Raw genomic sequence first — 24,212 nt, 5'->3', positions numbered from 1 at the left:
ACTCACCCTCTTATAATGTAGATGCAATTGTGGCTGACATTAAATGAAATAAACTTTGTTCTATCATTGCTTATTTTAAATGATTTTAATTGCTAGCCCTTAAGAACCAAAAATAAAATCAATGTGGAGTCACACCATCAAAAAACTGTTTTGTGCACTTTTATGACCTGACATTGTTGGTATGTACAGAGTAAGGTGACCTAACCTAACATAGTTCTCTTTTATAATAGCAGCATTGGAACATAACTCAGAAAAAAATGACCTAACCTAATATGGGTCACTTTTATGACACAAAATTGTAAGAAGATTCCTCAAAGTGAGGTGCCCCAATCTAATATAGCCAACATTTATGACATAGCATTGTCAGAACATGTCTCAGAGTCAGGTGGCCTAACCTAATAAGGACTACTTTTATGACAGGGAACTGATGGAAAATGACACGAGTTAGATGGCCTAGTATGGGCCACATTTATGACATGGCATTTTCAGAACATATCTCAGAAGTGAGATGGTCTAATTTAACAGAGGCCACTTTTATGACATGGCATTACTGGAACATACCTGTAAGTTGGTGTGAATTAAAATGGGCCACTTTATGACAGTCTAATCAGGTCACTTTTATGACATGGCATTATCAGAACATACAACAAGCTAAAGTGGCTAACCTAATATAGGTCACTTTAATGACATGGCTTTCTTACAACATAACTCAGAATAAAGTGGCCTAACCTAATTATGGCTCACTTTTATGACATGACATCACTGGAACATGTCTCTGAGTAATGTGGCCAACCAAAGAAGAGTCACTTTTAAGACTCTGATGAACAATAGTATGACTAGACTACTGTGAATGGCACGTTATGTGTCTAACAGTCCTCTTTGTTGACACACAAATGGTTTCATTGATTTGGGAGATCCCTTACATCTAAACCTTTGGTCAAAGTACACTGTCTTGAACAAAACATAATGTACAGAAAACATTATTTCCTTATTAGAACTACCATGATCTCTGACCTTTAAATAACAGAATCTAAAGGTTTCTTTATTATCCTAATGGTAAGCCATCAACATAGTTTGGTGAAGGAACTTCCTCAAGAACAAGTATTCTGCAAAACCCATTTTTCCTGGAGCCACAGTCACCTTGCCCTTTGACCTCTGACCACAAAATCAATACGTTTCTTCCTTGCTTTAATTTAAACCCATCACAGACTTTGTTCAAGGTACTAAACAGTTTTCTTCTTTTAAAGTGATCTTAACCTTTGACCCCCATCAAAACGTTTATTAGTTACCAAACATGCAAATCATCCACAAACTTTAGTCAAAGAACATGATCGACAACTTAAAATTGTCTGCAGAAACCATTTTTCAGTCACAGAGACCTTGACCTTTAAACTTTATAATTTCAAAATCAACACAATTGTTCCTTACCCCAGGTGCAAGTTTATCACAAAGTTTGGTCCATGTCTATGACGTAGATCTAATGTTATTAAGTAGAATCAGTCACAGTGACCTTGACCTTTTGATGCCCAAATCAATAGGTTTCTTCCTTAAATTAACTGCAAAAACTTTCCACAAGTGTATCAAGTAAAACACTGTTAGTCACAGTAATCTTGACCTTGACCTTTTGACACCTAAATTGATGACATTTTGCTTTACCCCAAATGCAAGCTACCAACCAGTTTCGTTAACTGCCTGAAGAGCAGAACTTGTGCTACTGTACATAAACCTTTTTTCTTCTATTACAGTGACCATGAATTTATTAGGTTCTCCTACCCATAATTCACTATGTTTGGTAACTGTAGATGGTGGAAAAGTCAAATTACTTTGTGCAAATGAAACTGGTAAGAGAGGGATCAATGAATGAATGGACAGAAGGACAAACAACTTAATATGAGGCACATAAAGAGGAAGCACTGTGTTTAAATAGTTTATAAATAGGAGTTTGTTGTACACAGGTGCCATGAAGATGTGATCCACTTACATATCAAAACAAAAAACATAGCTGAAACTAGTACAAACACTGCAGTGTCTCTTCTTGTTCCACAATGGACTACATACCAATATAGTGACCCTCCCCCTTTCATGTTCAACAATGGACTACATACTGATATAGTGTTCGTCCCCCCTTCTTGTTTCACAATGGACTACAAATCAATATAGTGTCCCTCCCCCTTCTTGTTCCACAATGGACTACATTTTGATATAGCGTCCCTCCCTCCTTCCTGCTCCACAATGGACTACATATTGATATTGTTTCCTTCTCCCTTCTTGTTCCACAATGGACTACATACCAATATAGTGACCCTCCCCCCTTCATGCTCCATAATAGACTACATACCAATATAGTGACCCTCCCCGCCTTCATGCTCCATAATGGACTACATACCAATATAGTGACCCTCCCCCCTTCTTGTTCCACAATGGACTACATTTTGATAAAGTGTCCCTCCCCCCTTCATGCTCCATAATGGACTACATATTGATATAGCGTCCCTTCCATTTATTGTTCCATAATGGACTAATATCAATATAGTGTCCCTTCTTGTTCCACAATGGACTACATACCAATAATGTGTCCCTTCTACTTCCACAATGGACTACATACCAATAATGTGTCCCTTCTACTTCCACAATGGACTACATACCAATATAGTGTCCCTTCTACTTCCACAATGGACTACATACCAATAATGTGTCCCTTCTACTTCCACAATGGACTACATACCAATATAGTGTCCCTTCTACTTCCACAATGGACTACATACCAATATAGTGTCCCTTCTACTTCCACAATGGACTACATACCAATAATGTGTCCCCTCTTGTTCCACAATGGACTACATACCAATATAGTGTCCCCTCTTGTTCCACAATGGACTACATACCAATATAGTGTCCCCTCTTGTTCCACAATGGACTACATACCAATATAGTGTCCCTTCTACTTCCACAATGAACTACATACGAATATAGTGTCCCTCCCCCTTCTTATTCCACAATGGACTACATACCAATATAGTGTCCCTTCTTGTTCCACAATACCAATATAGTATCCCTCCCCCCTTTCTAGTTCCCTAATGGACTACATAGCAATAATGTGTCCCATGTAGTTCCACAATGGACTACATACCAATGAAGTGTCTGTTTTAGTTCCACAATGGACAACATACTAAGACAGTCTCTCCTTGTTCCACAGTGGACTACATACCAATGTAGTGTCTGGCGTTTTCATTCCACAATGGAATACATACCAATATAGTGTCCCTCCTTGTTCCACAGACGGACTGTACAGTCTTTTGAGGCAGTAATTATGAGGTTCCTCTTTTCCATCAGTTCTAATGTGCTAATACTCTTCACATGACCTCGCCAGCTCTGCAACACTACAACATCATATTGTTTCAATAAAAAATTTATTTATGTGATCATATTTTCAACATTTACTTTAACTTAGTATCTAATACAAAACCCATTAAAAGTTTTAAAGAAACAACACAGATCTGTTGTAACACAACAAAAGTACTAAATATTGATTTAAAATATCTTTTGCTAGTACCTCAAAGTATCTAACATGCAAAATGTAATTTACAAGAATTTTAATGTTGAAAGTGAGAGAAAAAATATACAGATGTCTCTCCATTAGCTAAATGCAGATGTCTCATCAATAGCTAAATGCAGCTATCTCATCAATAGCTAAAGGCAGATGTCTCCCCATTAGCTAAATGCAGATGTCTCATCAATAGCTAAATGCAGATGTCTCATCAATAGCTAAAGGCAGAAGTCTAATCAATAGCTAAATGCAGATGTCTCATCAATAGCTAAATGCAGATGTCTCATCAATAGCTAAAGGCAGAAGTCTAATCAATAGCTAAATGCAGATGTCTCATCAATAGCTAAAGGCAGAAGTCTAATCAATAGCTAAATGCAGATGTCTCATCAATAGCTAAATGCAAATGTCTCATCAATAGCTAAATGTAGATGAGACAACGTTGCTTTTCAGTGGCTGATATGACATGATTTGATTTGCAATAATCATGATATTGCAGCACCACGATATCATAACACTGAAATGACATTTTTACAATACTGAAACAAATTGAATTTCTGAAATTGGTTTTAATTCATGCAATAAAACAATTATAAACCTTTGTCTGAGTTAATAGGAAATGTTATGAACCAAGTAAACCTATCATATTGACCTAATTGCATCCTGGCTTATAAAACGTCCTACTGACCTCAACAAAGGTCAATAATTGAATAATAACTTAATATATAATAGTCCTAATTTTCTTCTATAGTCACCTGTTATGTATCCAGTATTTGTAGGACTCACCAAAATTGTAAAGCCTATCTCAAGCCCTCATGTGAAGGAAAGAAAACTTTCTGAACCATAGACCCAAGAATGTGATAAAAGAAGAAAAGATTAGATCTACAAGAATCCATGCTTTAATTTCTTACGTTCTGGCGGATCTGTAGACGGGCCTTTCAGACAATAACCATTGACATTCCATATGAAGATGAACCCCATGCTATCCCCTGTGTACAGATTGATATTAGCACTGTCAAGTTTCATGGACATCACAGTTGTGCCTTCATTCTTACACTGAAATTCAGAATATACAACATGAGAGTTTGCTTCCGCTCTGGGATTTTGGAGAATCACTGAAAAAAGGGGAAGGTGCAGCAAACAGTAAAAAGCATCCCTCTCCTCATCTGTTTGCTGATACATTTGTGGGGATTAAGAAAGCTCAGCTATTTGATAACTGAGCTTTATTACTGTAATAAAAAATTATCTTTAAATTTGTTGCTTTCATTTTAACCCATTATTAAAAAGAAAGAAACTGTAAAATAATTCATATGTACATTGTATCATGTAGCTGTATTTTCCACTAACTGCAATAAATCGCTAAGTGGTACAGAAAGGATCAAGAGAAAATAGAGCACAAACTATTTAAGTACTGGAATTACTGAAAATAAAAGGATAATGAAATATATGAAAATCTGATTATTCATTTATTTGAAATGGCCATCGAAAATACTGTTAAAATGAATGACAATGCATTTTATTTATTTGAAACGGCTGTCGAAAATACTGTAAATACAGTAATGACAATGCATTTTATTTATTTGAAATGGCTGTCAAAAAAACTGTAAATACAGTAATGACAATGCATTTTATTTATTTGAAATAGCTGTTGAAAATACTGTAAATACAGTAATGACAACGCATTGTTTAAAATTCTTTGTGATTTAAGATTTAAACACAGTTTTGATCCAGTTGAATGAATAATCTATACAACATACATATTCTTCTAATTGTAGCTTATTTGATTATGTAAGTGTAGTTTATCCCACATAAAATAGTCCAAACCAATATGGTCAAGCTATATATTAATACAGAACAAGTCAACCAATCAAAAGATTTTCAAAGGTCATGTGCAATGTCTTTTTTCAATATTTCTTAATTGGAACAGTGAGAACAACAGCATGCTATGCCATTTTATTGATCTTCGTTTTATGCTTCACTATCTGTGCTTAGTGCATCATTTGTTACCATCGAATTATAACTTTTCCATTATTCATTACCATCACTTTATAACTTTTGCATTATTCATTACCATCACTTTAAAACTTTTGCATTATTCATTATCATCACATTATAACTTTTGCATTATTCATTACCATCACTTTATAACTTTTGCATTATTCATTACCATCACTTTATAACTTTTGCATTATTCATTACCATCACTTTATAACTTTTGCATTATTCAATACCATCACATTATAACCTTTGCATTATTCATTACCATCACATTATAACTTTTGCATTATTCATTACCATCACATTATGACTTTTGCATTATTCATTACCATCACTTTATAACTTTTGCATTATTCATTACCATCACTTTATAACTTTTGCATTATTCATTACCATCACATTGTAACTTTTGCATTATTCATTACCATCACATTATAACTTTTGCATTATTCATTACCATCACTTTATAACTTTTGCATTATTCATTACCTTCACATTATGACTTTTGCATTATTCATTACCATCACTTTATAACTTTTGCATTATTCATTACCATCACTTTATAACTTTTGCATTATTCATTACCATCACATTGTAACTTCTGCATTATTCATTACCATCACTTTATAACTTTTGCATTATTCATTACCATCACATTATAACTTTTCAATTATTCACTACCATCACATTATAACTTTTGCATTATTCATTACCATCACATTATAACTTTCACATTATTCATTACCATCACTTTATAACTTTTGCATTATTCATTACCATCACAATATAACTTGTGCATTATTCATTACCATCACATTATAACTTTTGCATTATTCATTACCATCACTTTATAACTTTTGCATTATTCATTACCATCACTTTATAACTTTTGCATTATTCATTACCATCACTTTATAACTTTTGCATTATTCAATACCATCACATTATAACTTTTGCATTATTCAATACCATCACATTATAACTTTTGCATTATTCATTACCATCACATTAAAACTTTTGCATTATTCAATACCATCACATTATAACTTTTGCATTATTCATTACCATCACATTATAACTTTTGCATTATTCGTTACCATTAGCCTAGTTACCATCACTTTATAACTTTTCCATTATTCGTTACCATCACTTTATAACTTTTGCATTATTCATTACCATCACATTATAACTTTTGCATTATTCATCACCATCACTTTATAACTTTTGCATTATTCATTACCATCACATTATAACTTTTGCATTATTCATTACCATCACTTTATAACTTTTGCATTATTCATTACCATCACATTATAACTTTTGCATTATTCATTACCATCACTTTATAACTTTTGCATTATTCATTACCATCACATTATAACTTTTGCATTATTCATTACCATCACATTATAACTTTTGCATTATTCATTACCATCACATTATAACTTTTGCATTATTCATTACCATCACTTTATAACTTTTGCATTATTCATTACCATCACATTATAACTTTTGCATTATTCATTACCATCACTTTATAACTTTTGCATTATTCATTACCATCACTTTATAACTTTTGCATTATTGATTACCATCCCATCATAACTTTTGCATTATTCATTACCATCACATTATAACTTGTGCATTATTCATTACCATCCCATCATAACTTTTGCATTATTCATTACCATCACTTTATAACTTGTGCATTATTAATTACCCTCACAATTTAACTTTTGCATTATTCATAACCATCACATTATAACTTGTGATAACTTTTGCATTATTCATTACCATCACTTTATAACTTGTGATAACTTTTGCCTTTTGCATTATTCATTATCATCACTTTATAACTTTTGCATTATTTGTTATCATCACATTATAACGTGTGATAACTTTTGCATTATTCATTACCATCACTTTATAACTTTTGCATTTATTCATTACCATCACATTATAACTTGTGATAACTTTTGCATTATTCATTACCATCACTTTATAACTTTTGCATTATTCATTACCATCACATTATAACTTTTGCATTATTCATTACCATCACTTTATAGCTTTTGCATTATTCATTACCATCACATTATCACTTTTGCATTATTCATTACCCTCACTTTATAACTTTTGCATTATTCATTACCATCACATTATGACTTTTGCATTATTCATTACCATCACTTTATAACTTTTGCATTATTCGTTACCATCACTTTATAACTTTTGCATTATTCATTACCATCACATTATAACTTTTGCATTATTCATTACCCTCACATTATAACTTTTGTATTATTCATTACCATCATATTATAACTTTTGAATTATTTGTTACCATCACTTTATAACTTTTGCATTATTCATTACCCTCACATTATACCTTTTGCATTATTCATTGCCATCACATTATAATTTTTGAATTATTCATTATCATCACATTATAACTTTTGCATTATTCATTACCATCACATTATATCTTTACATTATTCACTACCATCACATTATAACTTTTGCATTATTCAATACCGTCACATTATAACTTTTGCATTATTCATTACCCTCACATTATACCTTTTGCATTATTCATTACCATCACATTATAATTTTTGCATTATTCATTACCATCACATTATAACTTTTGCATTATTCATTACCCTCACATTATATCTTTTGCATTATTCATTACCATCACTTTATAACTTGTGCATTATTCAATAACATCACATTATAACTTTTGCATTATTCATTACCCTCACATTATACCTTTTGCATTATTCATTACCATCACATTATAATTTTTGCATTATTCATTACCATCACATTATAACTTTTGCATTATTCAATACCATCACGTTATAACTTTTGCATTTGGATCTATCACATCTGGTATGTTTCTTAAGTGCCATCTGCACTTTTGTCAGGACTATGACTTGCCCATCATTGTGTGTCTTTGTAAACAATGGTTTCATGTTCCTCATGAAGACATCCTTTTAACCGGATTTTCCACCACTTGGAGCAAAAGGCATTTCGGGACTACTGTTGTTTTGAAGCCTGCCTATGATCTATCCAGTTTTGGTGATGGACTCATTTCAGTGACCTTGGCTTCACATATGCCATTTCCTGCCTGGAGCTTATTGGACATTATTCACTTTCATGTCTTCCTAATAAAAACACCACTGGCATTTCCCACAACTCAGTAGTGTGCATTATTCTCCTGAGTAAAACACACAGGCAAACAACAAGTTATATTTACCTAAAATAATTTCATAAGAATAGTTTTGCTTTTCTGGAGTTGAACTATGGATTCCATACCACCTTATATAAAGTCATCTGACTCATGTCAAGCTTTTAAAAAGCTTCTTAGTCAACATCTACAGAAACAATCATTTGTATGATTTTGTTTAATTCAGTACTACTAATTTTTACAACACTGTTATCAAATACTCACCTATAATGTTTTACACGTTTGCTATTTGTATGAATCCTGTATATGCTCATCCTTGAAGCCTTGCACATATTTTATTGAAGCAGTAGATTAATTGTCGAGTTTTTAACAGCATTTGCTATCTAAAGACACATCATCTTGCAAACATTGTGCATTATATATATATATATATATATATATATATATATATATATATATATATATATATATATATATATATATATATATATATATATATATATATATATATATATATATATATATGGTTGTTATTGCCAGGAGTACATGTGGGAGATAAGCACCAACTTCACCTGGAAATCTCTTAATGGCTTGCATCTGATAGACCCTTTGACAACCAAATCCAGCTCCAGGCCTTCACGAGTGTCTTAACTAAGCCTGGTGGAATCTGTTTAAACTGACTGGACAAGGGATGACAGGTGAGTCTCTGGCGCCTCAAAACCAGATGTTTCGGGCAGATGGGGCTCATCTAGGAGAAGGTAAATTCTGGCTTCAAACCTTCATTGCCTTGCAACAATACTCTCTCATAGCATGAGATGAGTTTGGGTTGACCATCAACCTAAAGAAAACAAACGTGATGGCTCAGGATGTGGATCATCATGAACAACTACGAACTTGAGGTAGTCAGTCAGTTCATGTACCTTGGCTCTACCATCACCAACAACCTCTCGCTTGATGCTGAGCTCAACAAGTGGATTGGAAAGGCATCAACAACTCTCTCCAGGTTGTCGCAGAGAGTGTGGAACAACAGCATGCTGACCCTGAACACTAAGATCTCCGTGTACTGTGCCTGCGTGCCTAGCACTCTTCTGTACGCCAGTGAAACCTGGCCTCTGTACACCTCACAAGAGAAAAGACTTGAGTGCCTTTCACATGTGATGCCTCTGACACATACTCAGGATCAATGAGGTACTTGAATGTGCCAAGATTCCCAGCATGGTCACACTCCTCCAGCAATGTTGCATCAGATGGCTGGGCCATGTATGTCAGATGGATGATAGACAGATCATCAAAGACCTTCTTTATTTGAAACTTGCCTCAGGCAAAAGGTAGATCAAAGCCACATATCCGCTTCAAGGATGTCTGCAAGAGGCACAACATGAAAGCCCTTGACATCGATGTCAACACCTGGGAAGAGCATGCTCTAGACAGGTCCAGCTGGCGACATGCTCTTATCACTGGTTTGAAAGCCAGCGAGGACAAGATATACTTGCTAGCTGATGAAAAGCGATCTCGTAGGAAGAAGATGCAGCTCCAACCCACACTAGACTCAACCTTCAAGTGCAGCAAGGACTTCCACTCCCGTGTTGGGCTCAACAACCGCAGCACAACCACCAACCAGGACATCTCTCATGGATGCACTTCCATCGTCTCTCGAGACTAACAGATGTCAACCAATATATTTGTACAAAATGTCATTGTAGAAGGCCTCATGGAAGATTTATCAGTTGACCAAATAAATTTCTTAAAATAAAATCATTGTTATTATTATTATCATTATTATTATTATTATTGACAATACCTTGAAAACTCAGACAGAATACATTGATGCAGTGACTGCACAGCTGTGCACTACTTCTAAAGTGGGAACTACTTCCAACAATGGCTGCCACAGTGGTAAACATATTATCTGCCAGTAAACATTGCAATCACCCATATTCCATTTTTGGTTATCAACCAGAATCACACCAGGGTGAATTGTTTTAAGCTAAATGATCTGCTGTTTACAACAGACTGTAGTAAACCACCTTAGAGGTTTCTGTAGTTGTTACATCAGTATAATAAAGAATTCAACAATTCAAAAACTAACAGCCATGTTTGTTACATTTATTATGACCACAGTCTAGGAAATATGATCTCAGTATTGAATAAATTGTCTTGGAAACCATTAAACCAACATTTGTTGTTGTTGTTGTTGTTGGGTTTAACGCCATTTTTCAGCACACGATAGGCTATGCATGGCGGCCAGTATTAATGGTGGAGGAAGAACCCGGGAAAACCCCAAGAAGAACCACCGACCCATGAGAAGCTACTGGCAAGCCTTTTCACATACCCACATTGGCCGAATCCTGGACTCGAACCCACGCTGACAGAGGTGAGATGGCAGTGATCCATAATGGAGAGCACTTTAGACCACTCGGCCACTTGGGGCCCCTTAAACCAACATAGATTGGAAACAAAAAGCAAAATACCCCGCTACGGTTTAAATACAAAATATTCAGTATAAATCAACATAAATATAGATATTGGATACCTTATGGACAAACAGATACTTCAAATTTAGCTTTATCCCCACAAATGAAGATTAGAATTCATTACCACAATTTAATCACAACTGCTGAATCTTCAGAAACCAAATTTATAACCTTTCAAAATAAGTACAGACATATATTTCTTCAAAAATATGTTTATTATAAAGATTGATACATCATATCTAATTTCTTCATAAAGTAAGTCTGGGTTCATATCTAATTTCTTTAAAAAGTATCTAATTTCTTCATGAAATAAGTCTGGGCTCATGGGAGGAGGAGGAAAATGAAAGTCTGACAGAGAGAATTCCGAAATTGGTGAAGGAAGTCACAAAGATTAATTTGGACAACAGGGACATAGTGGCTGTGCATAGGATTCCAGGTCAACAGGGACAACCAAGGCCAGTGATTGTCAAATTTTGGAGTCAGTGGATTGTAAACTTCCAATTATCAAGAAGCTGAAGGATTTTAAACAGTACAAAGGAATTAGACTGGTAGAGGATGTGACCAGGATGAATACTGAACTTATCAATAAATTATCCAGGCATCAAGAAATTGATAGTGCATGGTACTTTAATGGATCTGTGTATAATAAAACCAAATCAGGAAAAAGGATGATGAAATTGATGAGAAAATTAGATTATAAGTGTAATATGCAACTCTGTGAACTTATGAAATTGACCGAATAGGTATGTGAACTTTCGTTTTGATACTCCTTTTTCTACTCTAATTTGTTTTAATATTTTGTTTATAAGACACTTCTTTCCCTCACCAGTTTTGTCCTTAATTAATATATTTGTTTATTCGCTCTTCCACTGTCATATCTCTCCCTAATAAATTTTCTCACTAGTTCATAAATCACGTTTCACTCATATACACTCATATACACATTTACTCAGTCGTTTACTCACCTTTTTCAACATTACTCTTCCACGATCAATTTCTCAAGTCTCACATTCTTGCTCATACATTCAATCACCCACCACTTCCATGTATGCGCTCATTCACACTTTCTTCCCGTTTACCCCTTCTTTCATTCATTAATTTGTAATTTATATTCTTATTAATCTGTGCCGTTTGGTTTACAAAACTGTCTTAGCTCCAGAAAGGTCTGTCAGAGGTGCATAAGAGTTATTGCAAATGGAGTTGCTTCACTTGCTGTCCATCGTATACTGTATCAATGTTAAATGCAGCCAAATCTACAGCATGTACTGTAACACCATGGATGATTTTATTATGGACGTTTGTATTCGTAAAATTTCTGCTGTTTTCATGGATAATAACATAAAAATTATATCTATTAATGTTAGAGGCCTGCAAGGTTCAGTCTTAAAACGAAGGGATATTTTCCACTGGGTAAAACAAAAGAATGTATCTATAATATGCTTGCAAGAAACTCATAGTACAAAGAATGATGAAATATATTGGGCAGCTGTATGGGGATACAAATGTATATCTAGCCACTGCTCTAGTAAGAGTGCTGGGTTTGCAATATTTTTTAGAAATACTTTTGAATTTATAATTCATAGAAAAAGATGTGACAGTCAAGGGAGATTTATTATTTTCGATATTACAATTAACGGCAACAGAATAACCCTCATGAATTTGAATGGTTATAATGATGATAATCCTAGCTTTTTTAGAAAGTTAAAGGAGGAGATTTTATTTTTTGAGAATTCATCAATTGTAATGTGTGGAGACTGGAATACTGTTCAAGACTTAGATCTGGATACTTATAATATTTTACATGACAAACACCAACAGTCTAGGGCAGCGATTCAAGACCTGAAAAACGAATTGGAATTAATTGATCCCTGGCGAAATTCCAATCAAGACTTAAAGATGTATACCTGGAGGCAAAAATCTCCCTTGAAACAAAGTAGATTAGATTACTTTCTTGTATCGGATGACGTTCATATGAATACAGCTGATGTGTGTATCTTACCAGGGTATAAGACTGATCATTCAGCTATTGTTTTGAGTGTGGCGTTTTCAACGTTTCCAAGGGGAAAAGGATATTGGAAATTTAATGCCCAACTGTTGAGGAACACTGAGTATACTGATTTGGTCAAAAAGTGTATAACTGACACTGTAAATGAATATTATGTAGGGGGAAATAAAGATGACTCTCTCCATGTTTCTCTTTCCTGTAATGAACAAATTTTCTTTGAAATTTTGAAAATGAAAATAAGATCTGAAACTATATGTTATTCTATTAGGAAAACAAAAGAGAAACGGGAAAAATTAAAGAAAATTGAGCAGGAAATAATAGAAATTCAGGGGGGACTGTCGAATAACATAAATGAGGAAATTCTGGAAAATTTAGAGAGAAAAAAAGCAGAATTAGAGGAATCTAGGAAAAAATACATAGAAGGTGTTATATTAAGATCTAAAGCTAGATGGTATGAATTTGGGGAAAAAAGCACAAAGTACTTTTTAAATCTTGAAATAAGAAACTATGTCAATAAGACAATAAAGGAAATTATTTTAGATGATGGGACAAATATATCTGACCAAATAGATATTTTAGAAGCTCAAAAACAGTTTTATATGGAATTGTTCAAAAGTAGAATTGCTCAGCTTGATGACGAGGCTACTCAAGAAACTCAAAATAGATCTTTTAATCACAATATTAAACTTAGTCAAGAGGAAAGAGAATCATGCGAGGGTCTGCTTACAATTAATGAATTCAGATTGTCTCTAAAATGGATGGAAAATGGAAAAAGTCCTGGTCTGGATGGATTCACTGTAGAGTTCTGTAAATTCTTTTGGAAGTCTCTGGGGGGATTTATATGTAGATCAATAAATTACGGATATACTGTAGGAAAACTTTCAGATTTTCAGACTCAAGGAGTCATCACATGTCTACCAAAGGAAGAAAAAGACAGAAGATATTTTAAAAACTGGAGACCTATATCACTTTTAAATATTGACTACAAGATTGCTTCGGGAGCAATTGCAGCTAGGATTAAAAAGGTTCTTCCATCAATAATCAGTAATACTCAAAAAGGATATATGAAGGGTAGAAACACCAGACTATTATATGATATCATGGACCATCTTGAGAATGAAAACAGATATGGTTTATTATTGTTAATAGACTTCAAAAAACCCTTTGACTCAATTAACTGGATCTTTGTGGAAGAAGCTCTACAATCTTTTAATTTTGGTGATTCCGTTTGTAAGTGGTTTAAACTGTTTTGTAATGACTCTAATAGTTGTGTTATAATTAATGGCCATATGTCATCTTTTTTTAGACTTGAAAGAGGATGACGTCAAGGAGATCCCCTTGCACCTTATTTGTTTATCATTGGGGTTGAGATTTTAGCTATAACTTTAAAGCAAAATGTGGATGTATGGGGAGTAATCTTTGACGCCAGTGAATATAAATTGGGTCAGTATGCCGATGACGCTTTTATTCTTCTTGATGGATCTCATTTTTCTCTTGAAGCAACTATGAATATCTTGCAAGGTTTTTTTCTATTATCTGGACTTAAATGTAACATAACAAAAACAAAAGCTATTTGGATTGGAAACAGGAAATTTTCTAATGAAAGAATATGTCCCGAAATGGGCCTAATTTGGTCCTCTTCTAACTTTACACTCCTTGGCATAGAATTTTCTCCAGATTTACAACAGATGGTGGAAATTAATTATATGAAGAAACAAACAAAAACAAAACGAATACTGGCAAGCTGGAGTCAAAGACATCTGTCAATAGTTGGTAAAGTAATTGTTGTAAAGACTCTTGTTCCGCCCATATTCATACATCTTTTTTCAGCACTTCCTAACCCATCAGCAAAAGTTGAAGCAGAACTAAATTGCACGTTATTTAAATTTGTAATGGTGGAAAAGTAGAGAGAATAAAACGTGATATACTAGTTTCCCCAGAAAACGAGGGACGACTAAATATGATACACATATTTTTCATTCATTAGGTATATTAAGATAAGATGGGTTAAAAGACTGCTGGAAAAGGAAAATGCAATGTGGCAGAACTTAGTCAACACAATTATACTTAGAAATAAAAAGGATATTTGGAATTTAGGGAGAAGGAAATTAGAAGAATTTAGTAAGTTCATTAAAAACAGTTTTTGGAGAGATGTAATTTTGTCAGTATCTAATTGGAAAGAAGAACCGCAAAGTCCTAACGAGTATCTATCAATGAGTATTTTAAATTTTGTCCCCCCTAAAATGATCTATCAATACAAATCCTGGACAGAAGCTGGTTTTGAAATTCTGAATGATCTAGTAGATGATCATGGTAATTTAATACCTTTTGAAATAATAAAACAAAAAACTAGAAGCGATGATTTCTTGAAATACTTCTCCTTAATATCCAAAATTCCAAAAGCACGGAAAGATGCCATAAGAAACCATTTAGTACATAATAATTTTGATAAACAGGAGGATAAAATAATGAACTTGTGAAAACAAGATTCACTCAAGTTTGTTTACAAAGATCTTTTGCAGGAAGCTAAAAGGCAACACACTGCGAAGCAAGAAACTTGGATGCAAGTATTTAATAAAAATATAAGTAGTGAGAAGTGGTCTGATATTTATAGCTGGGCAAAATGCTGTACCAAGGATACCAAGCTGATCTCTTTTAACTTTAAATTAATCCATAGAATAATCGCTACTAATGATTTTCTTAAAAGAATTAACATATTTGATGACAACAAATGTACTTTCTGTAAGAGTGAAAATGAAAGTATTGAGCATCTCTTTTATGACTGCAGTATTACTTCACAGTTTTGGTACCGTTTTATTGAAGTTTTTGCACCTTTTTGCCCAAATATTGTACATCTGTCCAAAAAAGAAACATTCTTAGGAAGTGAAGAACTGGATAGTTTGGGTAATTTCCTGCTTATTTTGGCAAAATATTATATTTATACTTGCAGATTCAATATGAAAAATCCTTCTATTTTTGCTTTTAAGCAAATAGTTGTAATGCATAAGAACATTGAAGAATACACTGCTAAGGTTAATAACAAAAGAGGACCAATTTCTTCAAAAATGGGCCTCAATAATGAACATGTAACTTGTATCTGACTTGATGGTAAACAGGAACAAAATAGTGTAATACCACAAAGTCCATGTCACCTAGAATGTGTGCCATATGCATGTGTATATGCGTGTGTGTGTTTTATTCTTTCTCTGTAGATTATATTTATTATCCCTAGATTATCTGATAACCAGAAATGTTTCATTGTAAGGTGACCTTGGGATGGTTCCCCAACCCATTGGTCAATCTATTATGGGGTTAATAAAATAATTAAAAAAACAATAATAAAAAAATAAAAAATAAGAAATGCTGGGCTCATGTTGAATTTCTACATAAAGTTAGTCTGGGTTCATATCTAATTTCTTCATTAAGTAAGTCTGGGCTCAAGTCAAATTTTTTATTAAGTCTGAGCTCATACTAAATTTCTTCATGAAGTAAATCTTGGCTCATGTCAAATTTCTTTATTAAGTAAGTCTGGGCTCAATTTGAAATTCTTCATGAAGTATGTCTGGGCTCAAACCTAGTTTCTTCATGCAGCAATACTCATACTGAATTTCTTCCTGAAGTAAGTCTGAGCTCATATTGAATTTCTTCCTGAAGTAAGTCTGAGCTCATATTGAATTTCTTCCTGAAGTAAGTCTGGGCTCATACCTAATTTCTTCACGCAGCAAGCCTATACTCATGTTGAATTTCTTCAGGGAGTAAGTCTGCACTCCTATCCAGCCTAATTTCATCACAAAGTATGCCTGTGCTCATATCTAATTTCTTATGAAGCAAGTCTGTGTTCACATATAATATTTTCACAGAGCAATTTAGTGTTCATATCTGATTTCTCCATGAAGCAGGCCTGTGCTCAAGTCTAATTTCTTCATACAGTATATTTGTGCTCATATCTAATTTCAAGTTTTAATTTTTCACAATAAGCTTATACTGTAAAATTTCCAATGTAACAACTCATATTCAGCTACTGTATGAAATAGAAATCTATAAATCAAGTAACTTGTACAGCAGTTTTAATGTGTTGTGAATAACACATTAATACAGTCATGAAATTTATCAGCTTTTTCAAATGGGACTTGGGGCCCGAGTGGCCGAGTGGTCTAAAGCGCTCACCGTTCCGGATCACTGCCATCTCACCTCTGTCTGCGTGGTTTTGAGTCCAAGGCTCGGCTAGCGTGGGTACATGGGAAAGCCTGCCAGTAGCTTCTCGTGGGTCGGTGGTTCTTCCCTGGGTTTTCCAGGGTTCTTCCTCCACCAGTTATACTGGCCGCCATGTATAGCCTATCTTGTGCTGAAAAATGGCGTTAAACCCTAGAACAACAACAACAACAACAAACGGGACTTGATACTGGATCATATTCAATACAGTTATTTAAGTTTTGTTCAGCTAGGTATTTTAATATTGACTTCAAGCTGCCTTTTTGACTAAAATCACTGTATTTAAACTTCATTATTCTAAGTGGAATTTAGTTCCTAATCAATTAGGTATAGAATTTAAAACTAATAGTATTGTAATTGGTAGACCAAGTCATTTAAGTCAACCATAATACATCCACTCTAACAGTACAATGGCATTTGTTGTTTGTTACTAATGAATTATAATGACATACAAATAATAACTGGAGGGAACTCTCATTTACAACACTTATCACAACTAAGACAATATAAGACAGGTAAAACAGTGTGTTACAAACCCCTTTGAACTGTGCCATCAGACTACCTCCCTGGAAGACCCGCCAAAAATGAATATGACCTCGGGGACCGCTGGCTATTAGGGAGGCTGCATCCTTTTTGTATGCTCGGCTCTCCATGAATAAAAGCTGATGTATGCTCAGGTCTCCATCCACTGTTGTAATGAAAAGATAATGAAATCTAATATTTACATGCACATAAGCACAACAAAAGCTATTTAATTATATGATGTGATGGTGAGAACACGTGATCGGTTATGATATTATCAAAGAATGGAAGATTAAATACTACATTAATGGTGAGAATGAGAGAAGATATAGTTTATTAATTAAATGGCTTTGTCTTAATTACCTTGAATGAATCTTATGATTTGAAACAATGAAAGGATACTGGAATTAAAAATTGACAGAATCTACAAATTGGAATCAATACTGTAATTTACAGTTTGAAAAAAGGAAGAAAATTAACCAAGGTGTCCAATCAGCAACCCTTGGATTATGATTCCAAACACCCTACCAAATGAACTAACACAGCTCCCCTTATCTCATGATGAGGATAAACACTTGTATTAAACTGTATCCATGTTTACAGAAAACTATCAACGTGATCCAAAGACACAAGTGTTCTAAAGAATGCAGTTACTCACCTGTGAACTGCATGAATTACTTGATAAATCAACAAAATTAACAAGACAAAAAGGAAGAGAGATTGATATAAGTTTAAGCCACTCCCTAGGTGCCTTGAATATCCTGTTTCAGGATCACTGTGTAAAACAAAACATTGATACTGCCAACATCCATCCCTGTCAATGTTGGAAAACATACATACTGTATTTGGCTACATTCAAACAAACATCCCTGTCAATGCTGGAAAACATATGTACGGTATTTGACTACATTCATCCTTGTCAATGCTGGAAAACATACATACTGTATTTGACTACATTCAAACATCCCTGTCAATGCTGGAAAACATACATACTGTATTTGACTACATTCAAACAAACATCCCTGTTAATGCTGGAAAACATACATACTGTATTTGACTACATTCATACAAACATCCCTGTCAATGCTGGAAAACATACATACTGTATTTGACTACATTCATACAAACATCCCTGTCAATGCTGGAAAACATACATACTGTATTTGACTACATTCATACAAACATCCCTGTCAATGCTGGAAAACATACATACTGTATTTGACTACATTCATACAAACATCCCTGTCAATGCTGGAAAACATACATACTGTATTTGACTACATTCAAACAAACATCCCTGTCAATGCTGGAAAACATACATACTGTATTTGACTACATTCATACAAACATACCTGTCAATGCTGGAAAACATACATACTGTATTTGACTACATTCATACAAACATCCCTGTCAATGCTGGAAAACATACATACTGTATTTGACTAAATTCATACAAACATCCCTGTCAATGCTGGAAAACATACATACTGTATTTGACTACATTCATACAAACATACCTGTCAATGCTGGAAAACATACATACTGTATTTGACTACATTCAAACAAACATCCCTGTCAATGCTTGAAAACATACATACTGTATTTGACTACATTCATACAAACATACCTGTCAATGCTGGAAAACATACATACTGTATTTGACTACATTCATACAAACATCCCTGTCAATGCTGGAAAACATACATACTGTATTTGACTAAATTCATACAAACATCCCTGTCAATGCTGGAAAACATACATACTGTATTTGACTACATTCATACAAACATACCTGTCAATGCTGGAAAACATACATACTGTATTTGACTACATTCATACAAACATCCCTGTCAATGCTGGAAAACATACATACTGTATTTGACTAAATTCATACAAACATCCCTGTCAATGCTGGAAAACATACATACTGTATTTGACTACATTCATACAACCATCCCTGTCAATGCTGGAAAACATACATACTGTATTTGACTACATTCAAACAAACATCCCTGTCAATGCTGGAAAACATATGTACGGTATTTGACTACATTCATCCCTGTCAATGCTGGAAAACATATGTACAGTATTTGACTACATTCAAACAAACATCCCTGTCAATGCTGGAAAACATATGTACGGTATTTGACTACATTCATCCCTGTCAATGCTGGAAAACATACATACTGTATTTGACTACATTCATACAAACATCCCTGTCAATGCTGGAAAACATACATACTGTATTTGACTACATTCAAACAAACATCCCTGTCAATGTTGGAAAACATACATACTGTATTTGACTACATTCAAACAAACATCCCTGTCAATGCTGGAAAACATATGTACGGTATTTGACTACATTCATCCCTGTTAATGCTGGAAAACATACATACTGTATTTGACTACATTCAAACAAACATCCCTGTCAATGCTGGAAAACATATGTACGGTATTTGACTACATTCATCCCTGTTAATGCTGGAAAACATACATACTGTATTTGACTACATTCAAACAAACATCCCTGTTAATGCTGGAAAACATACATACTGTATTTGGCTACATTCAAACAAACATCCCTGTCAATGCTGGAAAACATACATACTGTATTTGACTACATTCAAACAAACATCCCTGTCAATGCTGGAAAACATAAATACTGTATTTGACTACATTCAAACAAACATCCCTGTTAATGCTGGAAAACATATGTACAGTATTTGACTACATTCATACAAACATCCCTGTTAATGCTGGAAAACATACATACTGTATTTGACTACATTCATACAACCATCCCTGTCAATGCTGGAAAACATATGTACAGTATTTGACTACATTCAAACAAACATCCCTGTCAATGCTGGAAAACATACATACTGTATTTGACTACATTCAAACAAACATCCCTGTCAATGCTGGAAAACATACATACTGTATTTGACTACATTCAAACAAACATCCCTGTCAATGCTGGAAAACATACATACTGTATTTGACTACATTCAAACAAACATCCCTGTCAATGCTGGAAAACATATGTACAGTATTTGACTACATTCATACAACCATCCCTGTCAATGCTGGAAAACATACATACTGTATTTGACTACATTCAAACAAACATCCCTGTCAATGCTGGAAAACATACATACTGTATTTGACTACATTAATACAAACATCCCTGTCAATGCTGGAAAACATATGTACAGTATTTGACTACATTCATACAACCATCCCTGTCAATGCTGGAAAACATACATACTGTATTTGACTACATTCAAACAAACATCCCTGTCAATGCTGGAAAACATATGTACAGTATTTGACTACATTCATACAACCATCCCTGTCAATGCTGGAAAACATACATACTGTATTTGACTACATTCAAACAAACATCCCTGTCAATGCTCGAAAACATATGTACGGTATTTGACTACATTCAAACAAACATCCCTGTCAATGCTGGAAAACATACATACTGTATTTGACTAAATTCATACAAACATCCCTGTCAATGCTGGAAAACATACATACTGTATTTGACTACATTCATACAAACATACCTGTCAATGCTGGAAAACATACATACTGTATTTGACTACATTCAAACAAACATCCCTGTCAATGCTGGAAAACATACATACTGTATTTGACTACATTCATACAAACATACCTGTCAATGCTGGAAAACATACATACTGTATTTGACTACATTCATACAAACATCCCTGTCAATGCTGGAAAACATACATACTGTATTTGACTAAATTCATACAAACATCCCTGTCAATGCTGGAAAACATACATACTGTATTTGACTACATTCATACAAACATACCTGTCAATGCTGGAAAACATACATACTGTATTTGACTACATTCATACAAACATCCCTGTCAATGCTGGAAAACATACATACTGTATTTGACTAAATTCATACAAACATCCCTGTCAATGCTGGAAAACATACATACTGTATTTGACTACATTCATACAACCATCCCTGTCAATGCTGGAAAACATACATACTGTATTTGACTACATTCAAACAAACATCCCTGTCAATGCTGGAAAACATATGTACGGTATTTGACTACATTCATCCCTGTCAATGCTGGAAAACATATGTACAGTATTTGACTACATTCAAACAAACATCCCTGTCAATGCTGGAAAACATATGTACGGTATTTGACTACATTCATCCCTGTCAATGCTGGAAAACATACATACTGTATTTGACTACATTCAAACAAACATCCCTGTCAATGCTGGAAAACATACATACTGTATTTGACTACATTCAAACAAACATCCCTGTCAATGTTGGAAAACATACATACTGTATTTGACTACATTCAAACAAACATCCCTGTCAATGCTGGAAAACATATGTACGGTATTTGACTACATTCATCCCTGTTAATGCTGGAAAACATACATACTGTATTTGACTACATTCAAACAAACATCCCTGTCAATGCTGGAAAACATATGTACGGTATTTGACTACATTCATCCCTGTTAATGCTGGAAAACATACATACTGTATTTGACTACATTCAAACAAACATCCCTGTTAATGCTGGAAAACATACATACTGTATTTGGCTACATTCAAACAAACATCCCTGTCAATGCTGGAAAACATACATACTGTATTTGACTACATTCAAACAAACATCCCTGTCAATGCTGGAAAACATAAATACTGTATTTGACTACATTCAAACAAACATCCCTGTTAATGCTGGAAAACATATGTACAGTATTTGACTACATTCATACAAACATCCCTCTTAATGCTGGAAAACATACATACTGTATTTGACTACATTCATACAACCATCCCTGTCAATGCTGGAAAACATATGTACAGTATTTGACTACATTCAAACAAACATCCCTGTCAATGCTGGAAAACATACATACTGTATTTGACTACATTCAAACAAACATCCCTGTCAATGCTGGAAAACATACATACTGTATTTGACTACATTCAAACAAACATCCCTGTCAATGCTGGAAAACATACATACTGTATTTGACTACATTCAAACAAACATCCCTGTCAATGCTGGAAAACATATGTACAGTATTTGACTACATTCATACAACCATCCCTGTCAATGCTGGAAAACATACATACTGTATTTGACTACATTCAAACAAACATCCCTGTCAATGCTGGAAAACATACATACTGTATTTGACTACATTAATACAAACATCCCTGTCAATGCTGGAAAACATATGTACAGTATTTGACTACATTCATACAACCATCCCTGTCAATGCTGGAAAACATACATACTGTATTTGACTACATTCAAACAAACATCCCTGTCAATGCTGGAAAACATATGTACAGTATTTGACTACATTCATACAACCATCCCTGTCAATGCTGGAAAACATACATACTGTATTTGACTACATTCAAACAAACATCCCTGTCAATGCTCGAAAACATATGTACGGTATTTGACTACATTCAAACAAACATCCCTGTCAATGCTGGAAAACATACATACTGTATTTGGCTACATTCATCCCTGTCAATGCTGGAAAACATACATACTGTATTTGACTACATTCATCCCTGTCAATGCTGGAAAACATACATACTGTATTTGACTACATTCATACAACCATCCCTGTCAATGCTGGAAAACATACATACTGTATTTGACTACATTCAAACAAACATCCCTGTCAATGCTGGAAAACATAAGTACTGTATTTGACTACATTAATACAAACATCCCTGTTAATGCTGGAAAACATACATACTGTATTTGACTACATTCATCCCTGTCAATGCTGGAAAACATACATACTGTATTTGACTACATTAATACAAACATCCCTGTTAATGCTGGAAAACATACATACTGTATTTGACTACATTCATACTACCATCCCTGTCAATGCTGGAAAACATACATACTGTATTTGACTACATTCAAACAAACATCCCTGTTAATGCTGGAAAACATACATACTGTATTTGACTACATTCAAACAAACATCCCTGTCAATGCTGGAAAACATACATACTGTATTTGACTACATTAATACAAACATCCCTGTTAATACTGGAAAACATACATACTGTATTTGACTACATTCAAACAAACATACCTGTCAATGCTGGAAAACATACATACTGTATTTGACTACATTAAAACAAACATCCCTGTCAATGCTGGAAAACATACATACTGTATTTGACTACATTCAAACAAA

General features: G+C 34.0%; 1 protein-coding gene across 2 annotated transcripts in view; it reads right to left on the bottom strand.

The window, feature by feature from the left end:
- Positions 1 to 24,212, bottom strand: part of LOC149796367 (cilia- and flagella-associated protein 337-like) — a 175,110-nt gene that overhangs the window by 13,185 nt on the left and 137,713 nt on the right. For both annotated transcript variants that reach the window (XM_089961042.1, XM_089961043.1), the window contains 3 exons: positions 17,963 to 18,114; positions 4,456 to 4,600; positions 3,252 to 3,380 (listed from right to left, as the gene is read on the bottom strand). In XM_089961042.1, the coding sequence (XP_089817168.1) occupies positions 3,252 to 3,380; positions 4,456 to 4,600; positions 17,963 to 18,114 (426 nt within the window). The remainder of the gene's footprint in view (positions 1 to 3,251; positions 3,381 to 4,455; positions 4,601 to 17,962; positions 18,115 to 24,212) is intronic.

This window comes from Sinohyriopsis cumingii, chromosome 6 (genome assembly GCF_028554795.1).
Source record: "Sinohyriopsis cumingii isolate HCF-2022 chromosome 6, ASM2855479v2, whole genome shotgun sequence".
Lineage (NCBI taxonomy): Eukaryota > Metazoa > Mollusca > Bivalvia > Unionida > Unionidae > Sinohyriopsis > Sinohyriopsis cumingii.
This window is presented reverse-complemented; position numbering and strand designations above follow the sequence as displayed.